The following is a 22,469-nucleotide window of genomic DNA, read 5'->3' on the forward strand; positions in this document are numbered from 1 at the left end:
TTTTGAAGCCCTAGTACAAACAAAAAAGAATATAAAATATCTCGTGAATGATTTTTCTATTGACTTGTTGAAATAATAATACTTTGATATATTGGGTTAAATATCAAATTATTAAAATGAAGTTCACATGTTTACTATTGTTTTTTAAATGTGGATATTAGAAAATTTAAGATCATAGGGTTGGCTCACAAGGTTTTTTTATGGCTAGCATTGTTCTGTAGCATACAACTTAACTTTTAGTCAAACTTTTATTTCCACTGAGAATCGCCTATTCTTCTTCCATTCTGGTAATGAGGAAATACCCCTGAGTATTTCATTCCCCTATCCTCCACAAAAAAGCTCAGACTTTTTAAATTAGTTGTAAAATATAAAAAAATAAATAGAAACAAATTATAAATTTGTCATTGGTAAATGGTCTAAGGAAAGAAGCTATAGCAAGGTATATCAATGCAACTTGAAGGCAAATACGTGAATGGCATGAACCTTTCCATACATCATACTCTCCAAACATAAAATGAAAGCAACAAGAAGAAGAAGAATGTACAAAGCCACTTTCTCCATGTATAACTGGATGCTAGAACTGAAGCGTAAGACCCAATACAGGAAAGGAACAGGGGCCCAAGGTTAGAGAAGTGCATAAGTATAGGTAGTATTAAAATTAAAATACTTCATTAGAACCAATCATATTCAAAGAAATTTTCTGTTGGTGGCAAGACTCCATAATTAAAGGACATCCAAAACAGTTTTTAAAAATCAATGCCTAAGAGGGGCGCCTGGGTGGCTTAGTCGGTTAAGCGTCCGACTTTCGCTTAGGTCATGATCTCGCTGTTCGTNAAACTTGGATTTAAAATAAATAAATAGATAGATAGATAGATAGATAAATATCAGTGCCTAAAACCATGAGAGACTCTTGAATGCTGACAAAAACTGAGGACTGATGGATGTGGGGGGGAGGGGGGATGGGCATGGAGGAGGACACTTGTGGGGATGAGCACTGAGTGTTATGTGGAAACTAATTTGACAATAAACTATTTGTAAAAAAATAAATAAATAAATAAAAAACAAGGCACAAGTAAAAAAAATTAATTAATTAATTAAAAAAAAATCAGTGCCTAAGACCAAAATTAACATGGAGCTATTCTACATAAGAAAATTAAACTAAATAAGAGAAATAAACTTACTTTTAATTTCAACTGATTCTGGATCTAATTTAAGGGGTCCCACAGCTTCATGAAGCTTTTCAGGTAGAACACGTTGAATAATTTTATTGATGGCTTCAGGATCCTCAGTAGAGCGAAATCTAAAAATCAGCAGCATATGAGCCAACACTCCATGTTCCTCTGGACTGTGGACCAAAAAGAAAAAAAGAAAAATAGATTTTAAAGATATAGTTCAAAATTAAATTTATGGTAATATCACAATCTATTTTTTCTTTATCATCCATTTAAAACACACACACAAAACAAATCCATAATGTAATTTAAAAGATCCCATTTGTTTCATTCTATATTCCTATTATTTTCAACATATAAAATTTCCAACTTAGCCTCCCTGAGAATAAGACAGTATGCTCATGGTCTCCCTTAATGCCAAATATCTAGTTATTAATATAAAAAGATACTCTCTTGTCAACCATTCAATACTATCAAATATAATGTATGGTCAATGTGAAATCAACTCTGGCTTTGGCTTTCAGGCTTAATTCCCAGTGGCTTAAAACCAATGAAATCTCCTAAGTAGCTTCATGCTTTCCTAAACAACTTCTAATCCTAGGGATAAAATAAAGTTTGACCAAATTGTCTTGACTGCATATGATTATATTTTCAAGATAGGGCATTAATTAGCCTTAGTGTTGTTTGAATGAATTACTTCTTGGAATCATCCTTGACTTTCTCATTCTCTGTCAGTTACTCTACCACTTTTTTTTTCCACATACAATCAGTTCTCAAAGAAACTTACTCCTCACTATACAGTGTGTTGACTTCTCATATAAACTGTAAATGGAGATATAAGTTAGAACCTTATAATTAGAAGTTAGTTTTGTTTATCAGTTATACATTTGATGACCCATTTCTCTTATACAACACTCTCTTCAAATATAATTTTGTGTATGCAAACAGATTTATACAAATGTTTATCATAACCTTGTTTTTAAATCAGAAGAAATATGTAACAACACAAGTGTCCATCACAAGGGCACTGGCTAAATCAACAATGACACATACTTGTAGTGTCTACACTAGTAGACTTCACAACCAGTTGTTAAGAAGATATGTTACTTCTGCAAATGGAATTATTAGAGAGGGAGTTTCTGATTTCTATTTTATGTAATACTATGTTATTTGGATTTTATATAATTTTGTTTGTCTTTGTAATCTGAAAATACAAATAGGACTTTCATGAGATTATTTTTATGTATCTCACCCCCTTTCACTGACTCAGCAACACTGTACAACAGATACGCATTCTTTCTTCTTTCTCTTAAACTATTCCTATGCTGGCTGACTAATAGAAACAAAAACAAACAAAGCTCTCTCTCTACCCCAGCTATTCAATTTAACTCTCACCTTCTTATCACAACAAACCTTCTTGAAAGGGTAAATTACACTGTGCCTCATATTTATTTCCTTGCAGTCTGCTTCTTCCCCTTCCATTCCACCGAGTCTTTTCTGTACACTAAATGACTTCTTTATTGGCATACCCAGTTAATTCTTTCCAGTCATATTACTTGGTCTCTCAGGAGCATTTGTCAATGCTGACCTTTCTATGCTTGAAAGTTTTTGCCTTTTGTATCAGTGGTGTCTTTCTCATGATATCTCTTTTTTTCTTTCTCCTTCCCTATTTCCTAGACTCCTATTTTTTCCCCATCTCCTTAAGTATTATTTTCTTCAGGCTTTCTTCATCATCATTTTTTCCTTGCATTATCCTTTTTCTGAAAATTTCTGTTTATATCCAGTCTCTAGTACTTTGATGGAGACTGAGCAAAGGCATATCTTCAACTCAGTTCCCTTTTCCTCCCCCTAAGTAAGACTCATATTTCAGGCTCAGGTGGTCCCCTAGTATTTCAACTCAACATCTCTAAGACTAACTTCATCTTTTCTACAAACTTGCATTTCTTCTTACTGATTGCAGAAGAAATACTAATGAGTAGGAAGAGTACTAAGGTGAAGAGGTAAACCAATTGAAAAGTGATTTGGAAGGTAAAACTGGTAAAACGTGGTTATTCATAAAATGTGAGGGACCCAGGAAAGGGAGGAACGTAGGCTGATGTCCAGGTTTTCCGCTAGTGTGATCGGGTTTTACTTGAGCTCTAGAATTTTCTGTGGAACCTACCCATGGATGTGTGCATGAGCAGGCATACAGCTCCAGAAATCAGAAAACCAGTTTAGGTTGGAAAAGAAATTTGGATTTCAAGAGCATATAAAATCATGTGGGTGCATGAAATCCCCGTGAAAAAGTGAAAATTTAAGGACTGGAGAAGTAGATATAGATCCAAGAAAGAATAGTATTTCAAATGCCAGGGAATATAGACACCTCAGAGATGTCAGCCAAGTGATAGACTGAGAGGTAACTCTCAGTTTTTGTCATTGAAATAATACTGGCAACAGCTATCATTCTGTTTTTAAAAAATACAAATAATTTGTATTAAGACAATATATTATTTAAGATACTTAGACAGTATTTTGCTTAAAATGTTATGCCCTGAGCTTCTATTTATTGATGGCAGATGATCAGATCTGGAATTTTCTTTATTAAATATTTGGAGCAGAAGGGTGGAGAAGAAAAAAGTAAAGAAAATAGATAAAGAGGAGAATGAAGAGGTTAAGACCAACCTCATCTACTACACTATTTTACAGAGGGGACAATTGGTTATTAAACTAAGGGATATGGTTTTGGTTTCTATTTTTGTAATTATATTCTCAAAGAACAATGCAAGAATATAGCCACCAATAACACCTGTCCCTTGCATCACACTGCAAATGCATTCTTATGGATTTAGAGAATGAGTAAAACAAGTTATAATCCATGATTTAGAACAGTTGTCAAATGAACATTGATTTAATTACATTATATCATATCATTAACATTTCCAATAGTATTTATTACTGGCAAGTTAACAGCTTTAGTTTTAAATTGTATTCAGAAGTCAGCATTTCAGATCTACATACCTGAACCTGATAATGTGAGACTTGACAAACTCTTCCCTCAATGGAGACTTATGAAATGCATTTTTAACCTGTTTCAAAAATATTCAAAATATGTCAGCAAGAACAATTTTCTGCAAGTCAATGTAAAGCTCTATGGAAAATTTAAAACCCAAACAAAGCCAAACAAGAAACATTAATCAACATTTCACAATGCACTCAACTTGAAGAATCTCCAAAAATCTTTTCTGGTATTCTACTCAGTGATTTCAACTGAACTCTGCCTTAGGAGTTATAGTATCTGGGAACCATAGTAGTGAGGCCAAGAATAACATCTGCTGTGTACACTTATACTAAAAAGGAATAAGTACACTGTTTTATGAAAAGGAAGAGTATATATTCATACCCTGAGATACAGACTTCTAGTGTAGGTAAACAAAGGAAATTGAATAATTCTGCCAACCGATGGCTGGATCATAGATAATGAGTATATGACAATGTCCTGTCGTTCTTAAATCTTTTGAAGAGGTTGCCAAATATCCTGGCATTATGTGCACCCACTTCAGTACTCAAAATGCTCTTAAAAGGCCCATGTGAACTAGGATACTTAGCCTGGTATGTTCTATAAAGTTTACTTTAATAAGATAGAAGAATGTATCTTAAGATATTTCTTACTACTATAATGAAAAATTCTAGCCAACTTAAAATTTTAAGTTAGAAGTCAAGATAAACATATCAAGTATTTCTTGGTTTCAGTGTGTGAATATTAACCACAGTTACTACAAGCTGGTGATTGACTGACAGAAACAATGAGCCTTTTTATTCTTTCATATCTTTTGTTGATGCCTCTGTCTTTGTGCCCAAGAGAAGTTACTTCACTTATATGACGGATCAGCAGAGTACAAGTGAGGTGTCTAATGACAACATTCACTTGGGTATTTCTATTTTTATTTATGGGCTTATATTAGTCAAATCATTTCAAAATTATTACTAATTTTAAGAGTGTTCAAGAGTCCTACTTATATTCCTTCATATGTGAATAAATCATCCTGGATCTTATAAAATTTATTTTAGTGAATGGCACAAAAAACAAGGCAAATAGTTGCATCCTTTCTTGACCTTCTTAGTTCCATTTTCTTTCCTTTATTATATAAATATATATATATATGTCTTAGAAGAGAGTGTATTTATATATTTTCCTGATTTGTTGTTTGTAAGTACAAATTCAAAAAGGATTTGACCCCCTCCTTACCAATGTTTTTAAATCCTCAGGCTTCTAGTCTAGTAGGCAGTTTCTATGTGGGTAACTGCCGTTATGTTCTTACTCAGGATATTGGAAATGGAAGACAATTTTTAAATTATCTAGTCTAATGCCTTAATTTTCACAAAAGAAAATTTGCCCAGAATAAAAATTGGTAGTAGGTGATTCTAAAACTAAGTGTCCCAACTTCTAGTTCAGGGTATTTTCCACCACATCATGCCACAAATCACCTTATAGACTGTCAAGAAAAGTCCAAACTATTCTCTATGTAATCTGATAATGATTAGAATCATCACCCAGGCTGTTGTTCTCTTGGCCTATACTGATAATTTTCCACTTTTTAAAATATTTGATTCATTTCTTTTTTTTATAATTACAGCATGATTTTAATTTTTTTTCTTTTTTTACAAATAGTTTATTGCCAAATTAGTTTCCACATGACACTCAGTGCTCATCCCCATGAGTGTCCTCCTCCATATTTGATTCATTTCTGAGGCTGAATGTTAATGCCTTAAAGTTAGAGATGAGTATCCATGTATTTCCTATAGACTTATATACCAAAAACCAGCCCACAGTCAGATGTTTTTGGATACCAAAACACCATTCAAGTATGTGTCTAAGTAGTTTCAGTCTCGTGGTCTTTTGCTCAAGGTGTCTTCCATAGCATACAACAATCGTATTTTGGGTCACCCTCACATTCCCAGAATTTCTGAACTTTGCTGATCAAGATTGTAGATCTTGATGGAGAGTAAATGGGAGGGACATGAAGGAAAGGCTAACATTCACCTGCCTCGGCCCTGCAAGATGTGCTCTCCCAAACCATGTACTGTCAGTTTTGTTTTATAACTCTCAGGCAGGGCTGCTTCCCATTTTTCAAAGATACACAAGATCAGTTGAATGGATGTTTTGGAAGCTAGGTATCAAAACTTATGATATAAAATGATCGCAAATGCCCTAGAAATGGAGAAAAAAGTGCTTACCATTGATTCAATTTTCTGGCTCATTTCAGTGAAATTTTTAGAAGCCTCTTTTCCAAAGTCATCATATACTTTGTTACTTGTAAATGACAATGTGCTATAGTAATTGTAGGTCTTCCTTTGGTCTATGAGGAGAGAGGGAAAAAACCTGTCATAGTTTTAATCAGATGTGTATGAAGCATCATTATTTCCCTGTTTTGGTGGTTGCTGGAAAGACAGACTAGGAGTGTCCTATCCCAGGTCGTCATCACCATCATCTTGCCCTGAGCTTCATAGTTATCTCAGAATAAAAGACAAGAACATTCATCATCATAAGATTTAGAGTGTAAAACCTGTAAGAAATGCTTCATGTTCCTGTGGGCTGATTAGTCATGTGTTATCCATTTCTGAACTAGCCACAAGAGGCAGCAAGTCACACCATCAGAGCATATAAACAAGAATAGACTCAGAGTCAGGAAAGATTAAACATCACATGATTTCACTCATGTGTGGAATTTAAGAAACAAAACAGATGAACATAGGAGAAGGGAAGGAAAAATAAGATAAAAACAGAGAGGGCGGCAAACCATTAGAGACTCTTAAATACAGAGAACAAACTGAGGGTTGCTGAGAGGGTATTGAGTGAGGGGATGGGAAATGCGTGATGGGTATTAAGGAGGGCACTTGTGGGGATGAGCACTGGGTGTTATATGTAAGTGATGAATCACTAAATTCTACTCCTGAAACCACTATTAAACTAGAAGTTAACTAACTTGGATTTAACTTTTTTTTTTAAAAAAGAGTCAAAAAAATAAAGTGGACTCAGAAGTTTCCAAAAAGTAAATGTACTTTTATATTCCAAAAGTAGATTTCTTCCAATTCAGGAGACTGCATATCAATTCTGGCCACAGGGACTAGAGGGTAAGAAAATGTGTTCAGGCTAAAGAAGGAAATGAGGGTAGGGATGAAAATGCTTGGTTTTCAGTTAAGGAGCTAGAGCTGCTATCTGGCATAACCTTTCAGGGATACTTGGTTTCACCTGGCTCCCTTGTCACTCCATTTATATTCTCCCACCAGCCACAAGGATTGTCCTGTTTCCTTAGCCATTGTCTACACTTTCTGCATCAGTTTAAGCAGCCCGCATTCTGGGGTGGCTGAAAATTAATGCAGTATTCATCTACCTTTCTATACCTGAAGCAAGCACGGAACCTTAAGAAGATTTTTTCATTCAACAAATATTAATGCCAACTACCTTTTCTATGAAAGACTCTGTGTTGAGTATTTAAAATATAATGGTGATCAAGACAGTTGTGTGTGGTTATTGTAGGATAATGGAGTGTGCTTCACCCAATCTCAGTTTCTCTCCTCTTCTGCCCTCTTGCTTTTCATTCTTTCCTTCTTCACTTGAACCCCAGAGGAAAGGGAAACTAACACTGAGCATGTGTGCCCCAAGCATATTCACATATCTCATTTAATTTACCATAATCCCCATGGGAAGGCAGTCTGTCCACATTTAACAGATAAAGACTACAGTCTCAGAAATGTAAGTAAATTGCCCAACTCTAACATGACATAGCCAGAAAAGACAGAACTGGATTTCAAGTCAAGCTCTAACTTTCAAAGCACAAACTTTCTTTACATTCTTTACTTTCTTTATTTTCCTACCACTTCTTGGAGTGGGAAAACCAAACCCACTCACTGAAACTGTAGAAGCTTCTCATACATCAGAATTTGGGGGGAAAAAACTACTGGTAAATTTCAGAACATCCTAGCCATCCAAAGGACTTGGTTGGATTGACAAGGCTAGGGGACAGCTAGGGAATGGTCCATGATGCAAAAGACGATGGATGTCAGCCTGAAAAGTCAGGACCTCCTGGAAATTAGACACCAAAGTGAGGTGCTAGAGAGTGTTTGCCTATTTCCCTCTTTCCTTACCTTCCTTTCAATGAATGGTCTTTCCCTGAAAGGCATGAGTGACCTGAAATGAAGACAGGTCCCTGGAAATATACATAATCCCAAGTAAAGTTTATAATTTATAAAATTATTGAACATTGGGCCTAAATTGGGCCTAAGAATCTTCATTTCTACCAAGCTCCCATGTAATGCTACTGGTGGTGGTACTCAACCCCTCACTGAAAAGTAAGTATCTAGAGAGGAGAACTGACTTCTACATATCAGTCTTATTCTTCTTTAAATTATTGGATTGACTTTTTGATACTGCCATTTGTATAAACCAAATATGGTCTAATGCCAACAATTTCATATGCTTCAATCAAATGAACAATTTATCCATAGTCAATATTTTACTTTGCTCAAGAGACTCAAATAGGTCACTAAGCATCAAAATATATTCCCAATTGCCAGAATTATGTGGCATGTGTAGCTGTTGGAAAATGTTATTGAGGAATATTAACAGAAAGTAATAAAAATAAGGATGAACACTAGTTTGCTGATCATTTTCTAACAAGTTCATAAATCTGTAACTTATAAGGATATTGCTCATAATAGAGTCACCTTCTGTCATACAATTTTCAAAAGAGCAGAAAGGCAGGCCCAAAGGCCACTGGACAGAAGCTGCTCACGCAATTCTATGCTGTCTTGGGCTTTATGCCAAAATGATGGTTTTTTTCAAGTCAAATTACCTCCATCTTAATCTGTCTGCTTCTGTGATTATTTGGCTTAGTTTAGTTATCTAGGTGTGCCAACTCCTCAGTGCTCATGTGCTATATCCACTCTGTCCTTTGCTTATATCTCCAAACAGAGGACAGGTCATACACGTAAGACAGTAACACATCACAACAATAGCTATTTATTCAGGTGTGCTGTGTGGGCAGTGGACGTTGGGTGTTCCATATTACTGTCTGCACTGATCATCCAAATAATAGGATCCAGGAATAGGTTACTGGAAAAATCTTGCCAGGTTTTCATTTTATGCATGTGAGTAAGATTTGTAAGCCTTATAATGCATGGCTTGGGAAGAAGCAAAGGAGAAATAGTAAGAAACATTTTCTTTCTCACTGAGGTGATAAGACATCTAGCATTACTAGGAATTCCATGTTAATTCAGACAAACCAAAGAATCCCCCCATGAAGATATCATACATATGATTCACTAATCTTTTTTTTTTAAGTTTATTTATTTTGAGAGAGACAGAGACAGCATGAGCAGAGGAAGGGCAGAGAGAGAGAGAGGGAGAAAGAGAATCCTAAACAGGCTCTGCACCGTCAGCACAGAGCCCATCCCAGGGCTCAAACTCACAAACCATAAGATCATGACTAGAGCTGAAACCAAGAGTCAGATACTTGACAGACTGAGCCACCCAGGAGCCCCTCACTAATCTTTATCATTCAGTATTCATTAAATATTAAGCATTTAATATGTGCCAGGATTCTGCTAAGTTCTGGGAATACAAAAGTGAACCAAACATAGTGCTAGGTATCTGTAGAGAGAAATAATGATACTTTTAATGAGACTCAATATATTCATAACAGAACTATAGAATTATAAAGTTATTTTATCCGTTCTTTTTTTTTTATTAAAAACATGCTCCAGAGAAATCATCAAAATATGGATACTCCAAATTTAAGGACTTGTGTGTGGGAAAATTCTACCAAAACAAGTATTTACTTTAAATATTTATACATTAAACTACCCAGAAATGATCCAGCTTGTTGTAGAAATTGAGATTGGATTTGAGATTGGAACTGACATTATGTCTGTTGGTGGAAGAAGATAACCAATTTACAGATCATACTGTGGTAGGGTCCCCTCCCTAAGGAAAGAAAAAACAAAAACCCTCAAGGCAACCTGGCTATTCATGTACTTGACAACATCCCTCCCAACCTTGTAACATGAGACCACTTAATCAGACGACATGTTTGTATGTTACCATATGTGGGAGACAAGTAAAAAATATACTGAAAACTATGCCACATGGCATTCGTGGCTCAGTTCTTTGGGTACGAACCCAACTGAGTGGGGCTGGCAGGAATAAAGTTACTTCCTGGAAAGGAAAGCCTCGGTGTCATGACTCTCTGTGTGAGAATCCTGCTTACAATACTGTCTCTTTTACAGGAAAGCAACTTGTGCAAATTTCCAATTAAATTAGAATCAAGTGATTAGCTTCTTTGCTCACAGTGTCTTGACATCAAAGAATTAGCCAGTCACTAAGGGAGGTATTAAGCCAATAGGTCATAGTGGAGTCAGGCAATTACAACCCTGGGCAAAGGAGAGGGAAACTTCAGAAGGGTTGTTATACCCTGAAAGAATAGTCCTGAAGCACCATGGGGGCCTTTCTAATAACATAGCACACTCATGGTTCTTCTAGCTGTGAGGCACCTGATTACGAGTGAGCCTCTTTTTAATTAACCTTCTCAGCCTATCCTATTCTCTTTAATCACATGTAAATCTCCCAAGAGGAGATTTTAAATAACAGAAATAGGCACTTATTCAACAATATATCATTATGAGCATTTATTTCTAGCTTACTCATACAGAATAGAGCCTACTTCTCTCTGATCCTTGATTATGTAATTAATTTATTGAGCTCTCAGGATTTCAATAAGTTGGAATGATTTTAAATCAAGGTGATTGCCCTATGTCTTCAAACAACTCAACACAGTGGACTCAAGCTCTCCTATGGTCTTCCCTATTTAATATTTGATTATCGCTTATTAACGAATATCAAAAACTAGCATGCTATTCCCAGGAGGAAGCATTGCTACATCAAAGATAGATGAAAGAATCCTTCTTGGCTTGTGAGGATTAAGTAAGAGACAGGTAGGTAAAGAATTCTTTGTACCAGCTATACAAATGAGTTGTAGTCATGAATGAATAGGCCTAAGGCAAATCAAAACTGGAATGCACATGAGGAAATATTTGATTTGGGGTAAATCACATGATGCCAGGGCAGCCCATACTTACTGTATCTCACGTAATGAACAATAAGTCCAATGCACACTGCCAGGACAATCAGGGATATAAAGGTGATGAGGCCAATAACCCAGGGCTGCAAACAAGCTCTCTTCCTGACCTTCGCCACAGCTGGCCTGAGAAAGAAAGCAAATAAATGGGTTATATCACAGTGTGTGCCACGCCCGCTCCTTAGTTAAAGCAGACATTTCTGGGGAATTCAGGACACTCGTGTGGTAGAGTACTATTTTGGTTTAGAACATGTCCCAATCCTGGCCTCTGGTTGCCTGACCTTAGGCAAGTAATTTGACATCTCTGTGCCTGTTTCCTCACTCATAATGTGAAGATGACAATGATAGTACAGATCTCATTGGACTGTTGTAAGGATTATATGAATTGCTATATATAAAGTGCCTACCACAGTGCCTGGCATGTAGAAAGTGCTATCTAACTGTTGGCATGTAGAAAGTGCTATCTAAGTGTTAGCTATCATTTACTGAGCTGGCTAGGTTCAAAATACTGAGTTAGGTACTGTAGGGGCTATGAAAATGTTTAAAGCGTATTTCTACCACTCTAGAATCTTAAATGGCCTATGAAACATATTACAGCTTGATCTATACTAATTCAGATAGAATTTCTAATTCTATTCTCCTTCCATTTTTCTAATTTATTTCCAAACAAACTTTGAGGATACATATGAAAGATACTTAGAACTCTCTTCCAAAGAACCTGTTTGACTCTAAACTTCAGTAATCCTACAAGAAATCCCTTGTGTATAAGATTCCCTCAACCTCTCCCATCTTTTCTTCCTTCAGAAAACTGTTTGTCAACCAGGTTTTTGTTTAAGCATAGTTGCTATTCCCTTGTGTTATAAAGTTGCTAAGCAAACTCCGAAGCTGGAGAAGATAAAATAATAAGTCAGAGTTGGCTAAGGAGTTTGAATATGATGCTGTTATTTTAAATTTCTTGAGATAGTGGTAGAATCATTGGCATGAGTGCCTGTCTCCAGAGCACTGTCTGGTACGTGAGGACTGGCGACAAAGTGTGGTGCTATCCTGGAGGAACACAGGAAGTTCAATCAGAATAAGGAGGATTCTGAGTCCATCTCTTTCCTTAGCAGCTATGCTACTTGGACAAATCATTTAAACTCTGAACTAATTTCCCCATTCATCAATAAGGGACAAGGTAGCTATTCTATCTAAAGCACGTGATTGATTGTAGAATCCTGCATGATATCATGAATGTGAAAACTTCTTGCAAACTGGAAACCATTTTGCAATAAATAATTTTTGCTTACAGGAATCAAGGGAACTCTGTTTCCAGTTATGTAGGAAGAGGAAGTGATATCATTTTGGTCCCTATCATACTTCATCACACCCTGGCTCTGCCTCGATGTTTTATTCTGTGGGAACATTGTCACAGAAGTCAGTACTGTCATCATGGCTACATCTGCCCCTCCTGAAGACACTGAGATATAGGGAAAGGCTCCAGAGATTCTATTTGGTCTCCTCCCTTGTTCCTGTGACTTTCCTCTGGGACTATAGTCAAGGAAACTTCATCTTCCTCTCCCCAGTCTCTTCAATCTTCAGTTCTCCCTTGAGTAATATCCAAACACCTGATCCTAGAACAGCAATTACTGCAATATAAAAAGACTGCGCCATGAGGAGGTTGTTATTTTTTATGTGCAAATGTTCCTAAACCTAAAAACTGATCCCTGTACCTTCATTTCTGAATGCTTGCTATTCATCTGTTGCAGAAGAAAGGAGATGAATACAGCAGACGTAAGCAAAACTTTGGGGGGAATCTGGGGAAGGAAAGGCTTCTCAACAAATGTCAAAATATGTCAGGTGAAGAATATGAATTTGTAATTGTTGGAAATGTGCTATAGCTATCAAAAATATGTGATCGCTAGGTAGAGTTGTGAAATATGGCAGAAGTTCTCATTGTTCTATGATAAATTTTAATCAAGACAAAAGTAAAACAATGCAGCCATTAAATTGATGGGGTAAATCTAGAAGTATTAACATTCAAATAATCGATATATTTTAATGAAAAAATGTTGTAGAAAAACATGCATTCTATGTTCCGTTTTTTTTAAGTAATGAAACTACGTGTGTGCATAGCAAAATGTAGAGCAAGAGACACAAAATTACTAATAGCAAGAAGTAGAATAGGAGAAATATGAGAGAAACTTTCATTTTATTTACTTTTTGTGTTATGATACATTCATTTTTTAAAACCAGAAACATAATAGTTTTTGAATTAAACAAAAGAGTGAGCTTTTTAAATTAACAAGATTATACATGTCTTTTTATGGATTTCTCATCACTATAGTGCTCAAGGTACTGTCTTGATCTCCATGATTCACAAAGATTTTGGTGATGCCCTGTCTTTGGTGACTTTGAAGGAGACAACAGAGACAGCACAGCACAAGGAGGAAAGGGAATCTATCAAAAACACTTTGAATAAACAATTAAGAGAGTCTGATTCTAAGTCCTGCCACCAACTTATTTATTTTATAATCTTGTACCAATAGATTCAATTCTCTCTCTTATTTTCTCCATGTCAAAATGAGAGAGAATAATTTCAGACCCCACCTAATGTGATGAGCTATATAGAGGTTAAAATGATAAAGTTTTTTTTTTATTACTTTGGGTTTACAAGTAGGAAATAGTCAGCAAGGACTATTATTATTATCATTATTTTCATTATTAATAATAATGGTAATGACCACATTGCTGAGATGTTGGTCATCTGAAACATTATCTCTGCTCTTCCCAGTCTGTATGGCATTGTTTTTCAAACTGATTTACTCTGTTTCTTAATTACTTTTTTGTTGCTCTCTCAGCGAGAGACTCAATACTGAATTATTTCTAATTATGCGTGGTTGAAGTATGCTCAAAAGAAAATAGGTAACATGGAAAAATAAATAGACTTAATGTAATTAACTCCTCGTGTACATAAATCCTTGTCCAATCATTATTGTTGCCTGTTGAAACTTATCTGAATCTATTCATGTAAAATCACCTTAAGAGACCAGATAAATTCGATTAGTTTCAGTGGTATCAAGTTTCCTTTTTTCTATGATTTTTCTTTTCAGTTTGAGGACATGGGTGATTAGACAATGAATATGACAAGTGAATATAGCAGACAAAATATGGGTATACTTTTATAAGCCTAAAATTGCCAAAAGACAAATAATATGTCCAGAGTTGTATTACCATTATCACTTCCTAATGTGTCATTTTTAGAATAGTACTAAAAGAGGAAAGCAGAGATAACAACAAAAAAGGCAAGGGCCACAAAAAAGATACTAAGGCAAATAAACCTCATGGCAAGCACTGGAGAGTAAGTCAGGGCTCACGGTGCTTCAAAGGAAAGTTTATCAGAACAAGCCCCCACATAACACCACCATCATAGACTGATTAACAATGGATCTCAAACCCTTTGCTCACTCTCTGTAACAGTGACCAGAACTGATATTCTTAGTCTGCATGTTTAACCAGCCCAGTCCAGCTGAGATGTTTTGAATGAACATGTGAATGAACACGGCATCTATAAAGCTGGTGGTTCCAAAGCATTATTATCAACTACTTAAACCACAGGTCAGCAAACTCTTCTGTGAAGGTCCAGATAGAAAGTATTTTAGGCTTTCTGGGCCACACATTTTCTGTTGCAACTACTCAGCTCTGCCCCTGTAGCCCCAGAGCAGCCATCGACAATATTTATAAACAGATGAACATGGCTGTGTTCCAATAAGACTTTATTTCTGTACACTGAAATTTGAATTTCATATTAATTTTCACTTGTCATGAATATTTTTCCTTTTTTGATTTGTATTCAACCACGTAAGTATAAAAAGCATTCTTAGCTCAAGCACTGTGCAAAAACAGGTGGTGGGCCAGATTCGGCTCGTGGCCCATAATTTACTGATGGTTGACTTAAGCAATAGCCTGCAAGTCAATGCAAATTGTGTTGGGAAGATAGGATAATCTTTTCATTTTCCAGTCTCATCCGCATGGCAAATTTAATGTAATCTGTCTGCAATCCCATTGTCACTGACATTATTCTGGAATTCTCATTAAAACTTTTCCTGCATCTTAACAATAGGTTTCTTTTCTGTCTTTCCAATCTCTGAATCACTCTCCATTTCAGTAAGCTATCTCTCTAGAAGTGATATAGCCAATGGTTGAGACTACTAGCCACCCAGATTGGCCTTAGTTAGCCTGACAGTCCCCCTTTTTCCCATGAGCTTTTGGACTCTTTGCCTCTGCTTCTGCTGCCTCCTAGGTGGAGTAACAGAATTTATGCTCTGCTTGCATCATAAAAGCTCATGTATATTTAAGAGGCAGTTCAAATAGTCCCCTCCACCTCAGTTAGGTCTATGTCTCTGCTCCTGAGCATCATGTTGAAGTATCTATTCTGAGCTCCTTGAGGATAGGGACTGAGCCTTACTTATCTCTGTATTCTCTGACCTAGATATGTTCACAGAGGGAATGGAAGTTGAGTAAACCAAATTAAACTGATTGTTTGTCAGTACCTTAGTGTAGGTTTTACTCTCTCTCAAAGCACTTCTAGTCTGCCTTAGTCTGAGAATACTTGGCATTTCACACACAAGGAAAGACAGGTCAGACATTGTGAAGAATAATTACTATTTAAGTAAAACCTGATTTCCATAAAACACTTTATATAATGAGCAAGCCATTACACAAATATTTGTGGTTAATATTTCTACTTCACATGAAAACTTAGGATTTTCCAACTGTGATTTGATCTATCCACTGTAGAGTATTACCATAGTACAGAAAGTGATAAATGCAAATGAGAGACATTAATTTCAGGAAACATGCTATTTGGGCTATTGAATGTCTGTATATTACAACATCAAAAGAAAAGCATAAAGGAAGATACCACAATAAAGTAACAACTAGGTACCTTATGACATTGCTAATCCTCTAAATCAGCACTCAGGATTTCAAATATCAATTAGTAAATATTTATTCAATCTTTATTATGTTTTGGCACCCACTTATTTCTTTAGCTTATTGAGTTGTGCCTGATTGTCCTATCCACACAAATACCTCAGGTGCTTTCTCCTCTGTGGAAGACCCCTACTAATAGGCATTGGAGAGATCTTTACTTTTTCTTATACTTTGTAGAATGAGAATATAAAAATATACAGGGTGGAATTAACATTTGTATATGTGTGCATAGGTCATATGTTTTTATTGCTTTTTTTAAAGAAATACAAATTACTTCTTATAAAATCACAGATAACATATTTCTGTGCCGTCAACTGTTACACAAGTCTAGAAAGTGTCTAACAACATCAACCAGACGTTTGGACTGAATTATGTGTGCATTCTCAAGAATGATAACTATGGAAAATCCTCCTAGAGAAGCTACAATTACAACAAAGTGGTAGTCTAATTACCAGAAAACATTTTCCATTTTCTTTTCACAGCACTAAGATAAATGGTGAGAAGCTCACTGTTTTTATTATAAATGTTTTTATTTATATTCCATCTTGTTCTAGATTGGCTTAAGGTAACTGAAAAGGACATTGGATATAGATATAGATATAGTTATATAGACATAGGTATAATATAGTATATATGGTATTAAATTTAGAGATGAAAAGGGCGCCTAGGTGGCTCAATCAGTTAAGTGTCCAATTGGAGCTCAGGTCATGATCTCACAGTTTGTGAGCTTGAGCCCTGCATTGAGCTCTCAAATGTCAGCGTAGAGCCTGATCTTCTGTCGCTCTCTCTCTCTGCCCCTCCCCCGCCTCTCTCTCAAAAATAAGCAATTTTTAAAAGTTTTAAATTTAGAGATGCAGGAAGAAGGCAAAACATGAGTGAGGCCACAAAATTTGTAGCTGACCAGCAGCCAACTCAAAAATAAAAATAAACAAAGCAAACAAGCAAACCATGTTCAGGTACATTCTTCATGGCAAACGTAAGATAAACACTGAGCAATTATTCAGTAGCAATACAACTATTTTCCTCACCCCCCAAAAAATACTACGTAATATAATAAATTATAATCTCCACAATATTCCTAGCATTGAAACAAAAATTAGTCTTATAACATTCTTAGCAGATTGGCAGATGACACCAATTACTATTTAGTAAAAGCAATTTGATGGGGGGAGGGGAGCAGTGTAAAATCATTCATTCCAAGCTCTATGATAATTTTTAAAAATATATAACAATCCATCCTTAATTTTATTGAAATGGCTCCATAATGGGATTTCACATGATAAAATATCTTAAGATTATTGAAAGTATAGGCATAAAAACATAGTATTAGTATAGTAATAAATACAGCACTTAGTACAGTAGGAAGTTTTAAACAGACATTGTGAATAAACAATGTGACAGAAAACCCTACCACTCATTAACTGTAAACTTGGGCAAAACCCATAGCTTAACCATTCCTGTATTTAACCAACCATAAAACTCAAGTGATAATGTTTTTTCTGGCACTTAATTTAAAAGGAAGTTTAAAGATCACATATGTGATCATTAAACTCTGCTAAATACATGTATTATATTAGTGGCAAGTATTAGTGGCAACTCAACAGTAAGGAATGTCTCTGATCTCCATTGTGTGATCATCAAGGTATTTGTTAAGTTCTGAGACAGATATGGTGCAGCACAGGAAACTACAAACTGAAATTCAGGTTGACACTTTGCCTGACCTCAAGAAATATATAATCACAGGTGGATGTGGTGCAACAAAATTTAAAGATATTAATAAGTAATTAGGTATGGGTTTATAAACCTATAAATTGAGCTATTTTAATCTTTAATTCCATTAATACATTTGCCTTCTTTTCCTCAAACTCTTTCCACTTCAGGATGATAAATTGGCATGATCTGAGTAAGGAACTCAAAAAGCAAGTTTCCCACAGAAATGTTGACAAGGGATGCCACTGTAGCTAGTGGTAGGAATTGTTCACACTTTAAAGTGTAAAAGAAAATAGGAATTAACAGGAGGTGTATGAGAAGAAAAATAGTTGAGAAACCTCAGTTTTGGGCCCTTCTGAGGCTGTTAATATACAGACTTTCAGAAACTTTTTACAACATTAGATATCTTCCTACCAAACCTTTCTCATGACTTTGTTTAGATACCTCCTATGAGAGTTGGCATGAAATAGAAATAGCTCTGAACTATATAAGACCAGTGACCTGCATCTTAGTCCTGAGGGTTCTTGCTTAAGGATAATGTCCTTTCTGGGATGCTAGAGTGGCTCAGTCAGTTAAGCATCAGACTTCAGCTCAGGTCATGATCTTGTGATTCATGAGTTCGAGCCCCACATTGGGCTTTGTGCTCACAGCTCAGCCTGGTGCCTCCTTCTGATTCTGTGTCTCCTTCTCTCCCTGCCCCTCCTGCACTAGAGCTCTATCTCCGTCATTCAAAAAAATAAATTTAAAAAAAATCTAAGGATAAAGTCCTTTCATCTAAGTCTGAAGTTTCTCAGCTGAAAAACCTGAGAGCATATCCAACATCACACAAGCCCCAGCATCCCTTAATCCCCAACTTGTACCATGCTACACGTGCTCTCATTTTCTTCCTTTGTTAAAAAAACAACGGGGACTTAACTGATCTAAATGCTCTTTAATTTCCACCAAAGTTAGTGTTCCATGTCTCACGTGACTTAAAAATGCTTAATATTTTTATCATGAAAATTCAGCATTTATCAAACAAGTAGCTTCAATTTAAAATTTAATAATTTGCTCTGGTTGCCACATTCCAGGTAAGTGGAACAAAGTAAGGGACTGCAAGTGATTTGAAAACAACCCAAGTTTTATAAGAGGAACTCATAAGGCGTATTTATTGCCTGCCTCCTAAGCTGGTTTAAAAATCCCTAGACCTATGAAATTTCATTTTATGTAAAACAGTAATGGCCTTTAAATTGGAATGTGTCTGTTAAAACACATGCTAAGACTCTATGGTGTCCTCCAGGTTGCTATTTCCCTGGTAAACATGGTAAGCCACAATCAAAGAATCCCTCCCGTAGTCTAGAAACTCCTCTTTATAATAAAACCCTGTCTGAATTAATTTGTCAATGAAGGACAATTGGAAAATTATGGATTCCTTTAATGTTTAAAATATTCTTACAGATGTGAGACTTCTTGATTAATGAATTCCCTGCCTCAGTCGCTGACCTGTAATATATGAAAGTATTGGATCTTAACTTTTGAATGGAGCACAGGATTTATATACTTATTTTAATAATACCTTAATATATTGCCATTTTAATGATAATATATAATGAAATATGCTCAGATTCATATTAGAATAAGGTAGAAGTTGCTGTCCACATCAATATCATAAAATTATAAGGAAAGTGTTTTTTATCCAAAAGAATCAAATATTTTCAGTTACCAACACCCATGGCTTTAATTTGTATCTATATGCTGATGGCTACCAAATCCATAACTGTAGCTCATATCACTTTGCTAACTTTAGACCCATGTATCTACTGCCTGCTGTTCATCACAATAGGATACACCTCTCATTGTTCAAACTTAACATGTCTGTAGTAGATACTTGTAAATGTCTATCCCTAATATTTTCTTCTAATAATAGAATTTTTGGTATTTGATTGAGCACATGGCCATCTGGAAAATAGAATAGTGTCTCTTGTCCATAGGAGTCACTACGTGGGTAAGTTCTGACTAACGAGTCTCTATTCCAGTGAGTGGAATCCTGATGTGCATTTCATAGCTAGAATGCATATATGCTAGTTGGAGCTCGGCAATCATATTGGACTGTGATTTAGAGGACATCTATTCATTGCTGATGGGACAGCACCACAGCAGGAGTTTAGATTCCTGATTACTTTGTTAATCTCCTCACAGGTTTACCTGTTTGCTCCCAGACCTGTTTATATTAATTCCACTTTATATAAGCCTTTGTTACCCTAAATTTCTTGTCACTCCTACATAGCTAAATCCGATGCTATTACAATCTGCAAAACAGATGAATTGCAATCAAGGTAAATTGCCACTTTTATGTAATTATCTTTGTGAAAAGAGAATGTCAAGAAACATATTACTAACTTTTTTATAGTTTCTGTATGCGGGAAAGATGATAAAATATTTTTAGCTAATATTCTCTAACAGCTGATTTTAAGATACTCTTGATTATGCTCTATGACTTTAAACAAATGATTTCCATTTCCATGTCTGGGCTTTGGCATCAAACTCATTGGCATCAATGAGTTTGGATTTAGTCCTGGCTCTGCCTCTTACTAGCTAGGTGGCTCTGAAATTACTCACTCTCTCTAGGTCTGCATTTCCCCACCTATAAATTGGGCTAATGATAGACCTAAGTATAGGATTCTTCTGAGGATTAGACAAAATAACACCTCTAGAACAATTGGCCTCAGACCAGGCACATAATAACTGTTGGCTCTTTCATTATTTCCACCATAATAATGAGAAATTAATTTGTTTTCAAAGTGGGCTGTAAAAGCCCTCAAGTTGTCTCACACATGCCTAAGGGGATAAGCAGAAGACAGAGGAAGTAAGGCTCCTGAGTCTAAGTGCCACTTCACCCAGAACAACTCTGCTCTGTGTATCAGGGCTTTGCTTCGGCCTTACGTGTAAAAAGAAATTCAGTTCATAAGGATGTATGTTTAAACTCCAGCTCTACCAATCACTTCCTCGGAGATTTGGAAGTCTTGGTCTTCCTAATCTTTGGTTTCCCTACCTGTAAATTCATGGTACTGTTAAAATTATCTACCTTACAGGGTAGTTGATAAGTACCAAATAAGAAAATATCTGGTGGAATCACCTATACAGAGTATACACATATTTTCCCTGCTATAGGTACCCTCTCTGAATTTTGCTAAATGCAACCTGACAAGCTTTTAAAGTGAACAACTAATTTTTAAAAGGCCATATATTTCTATACATATACAAATGGTAATAATAATAACAACAGTAGTATTTCCTGGGTCATGTAGACACCTGTGTTAATCTAACTCTTCTACTTCACAATATTGGATTCACTTTACTGGTGAACAGGAAAAACAGATTCTATCTCTAGTATTGACTGACTCACTCATTCCTGTAACCACATGCGAATTACCTAATCTTTGAACATTGTATCCCCTACTTTATAGAACACAGATAGCAATGCTTCCTATTTGCCAGGAGGAAAACTGAGAAGACTACCCATTGAATAATAACATTGTTGCTTGTAAATTTAGCTTTTTTAGCTTTTGACACAATGAGACAGTTAAATCATCCCTGTAGTAGAACCACTGTGGTAGATACGGAGACTTGAGGAGGGTACAACATTGTGGTTAAGAGCATAGGTTTAGAGTCAGATAGACCTAGGTTAACTCCCAGTTCTGCCATGTGTTACCTCTGAGCAAATGTGTTACCAACTGAGCCTCAATATCTTCATCTGTAAAATGGGTATAATAATATAATCATAGGTTGTTATAAAGATTAAATACTCATGATGTTTTAGAACAGTAGTTGGCACATAGGACATGGAAAAACAAATGACAGCAATTATTATTTTGTTCTTCACTGACTCACAGTTTGACTTCAAACAAAGTGCTAAATTCTTCTGTATCTGCTTTTACAGCTTCAAAAAAGAGATATCACCTGACGTTTTCAGACAAAAGATTGCAAGAGAGAATTTAGTGATGATGTATGATACTTCATATTCCCCTTAGTTCTAATACTTCAGAATTACCATTCTAAAAATCTCACAAATTGCTGGAGCACACAGGCCATGTATGTAAGTGGGAGAAGTTTGGGCTTGCAGGTTCTGGCATAACTTGATGTCTCCGCAACCCAGTTTTTTTCCCTCAACCTCTTAAAACTTTCCTATTCTCTAATCCACTCATTTCAAGCATATTAAATTACGCTTAAAACTGTGAGGGCGTTCTTCCTAATACTCACCCACTGTCTTTGATGAGAATAGGTCCAAAGGAGCGTGCTTTAAGAAGTTCTTCATGCAGTTCCTCTAAATCCTAATGCTGACAAAGCCATGAAAGGCAGCCAGAGCACCCTTTCATGACCTTCCATCTTAGAAGACCTGCCCCACAGCTGCCCGACTCACCCCCGCTCTCAATTACTAAAGCCATCAGGCGTGCTCATAAATCTCAATGCTCACATTGAAGCACATGATGTTGCTTTTTTTCTTGAATGTTTCTATTCATCCCCT

At 35.9% G+C, this 22,469-nt stretch overlaps 1 protein-coding gene across 1 annotated transcript in view; it reads right to left on the minus strand.

The window, feature by feature from the left end:
* Positions 1-12,934, minus strand: part of LOC144220466 (transmembrane protease serine 11E-like) — a 30,698-nt gene extending 17,764 nt beyond the window's left edge. Inside the window, exons 1-5 of the mRNA XM_077750700.1 lie at positions 12,828-12,934; positions 11,286-11,410; positions 6,387-6,508; positions 4,170-4,237; positions 1,182-1,345 (exon numbers count right to left, since the gene is read on the minus strand). Of these exons, the coding sequence (XP_077606826.1) occupies positions 1,182-1,345; positions 4,170-4,237; positions 6,387-6,508; positions 11,286-11,410; positions 12,828-12,934 (586 nt within the window). The remainder of the gene's footprint in view (positions 1-1,181; positions 1,346-4,169; positions 4,238-6,386; positions 6,509-11,285; positions 11,411-12,827) is intronic.
* Between the last annotated feature and the right edge of the window lie 9,535 nt (positions 12,935-22,469).

The sequence above is a fragment of the Crocuta crocuta genome, unplaced genomic scaffold (genome assembly GCF_008692635.1).
Source record: "Crocuta crocuta isolate KB4526 unplaced genomic scaffold, BGI_CrCroc_1.0 scaffold1, whole genome shotgun sequence".
NCBI lineage: Eukaryota > Metazoa > Chordata > Mammalia > Carnivora > Hyaenidae > Crocuta > Crocuta crocuta.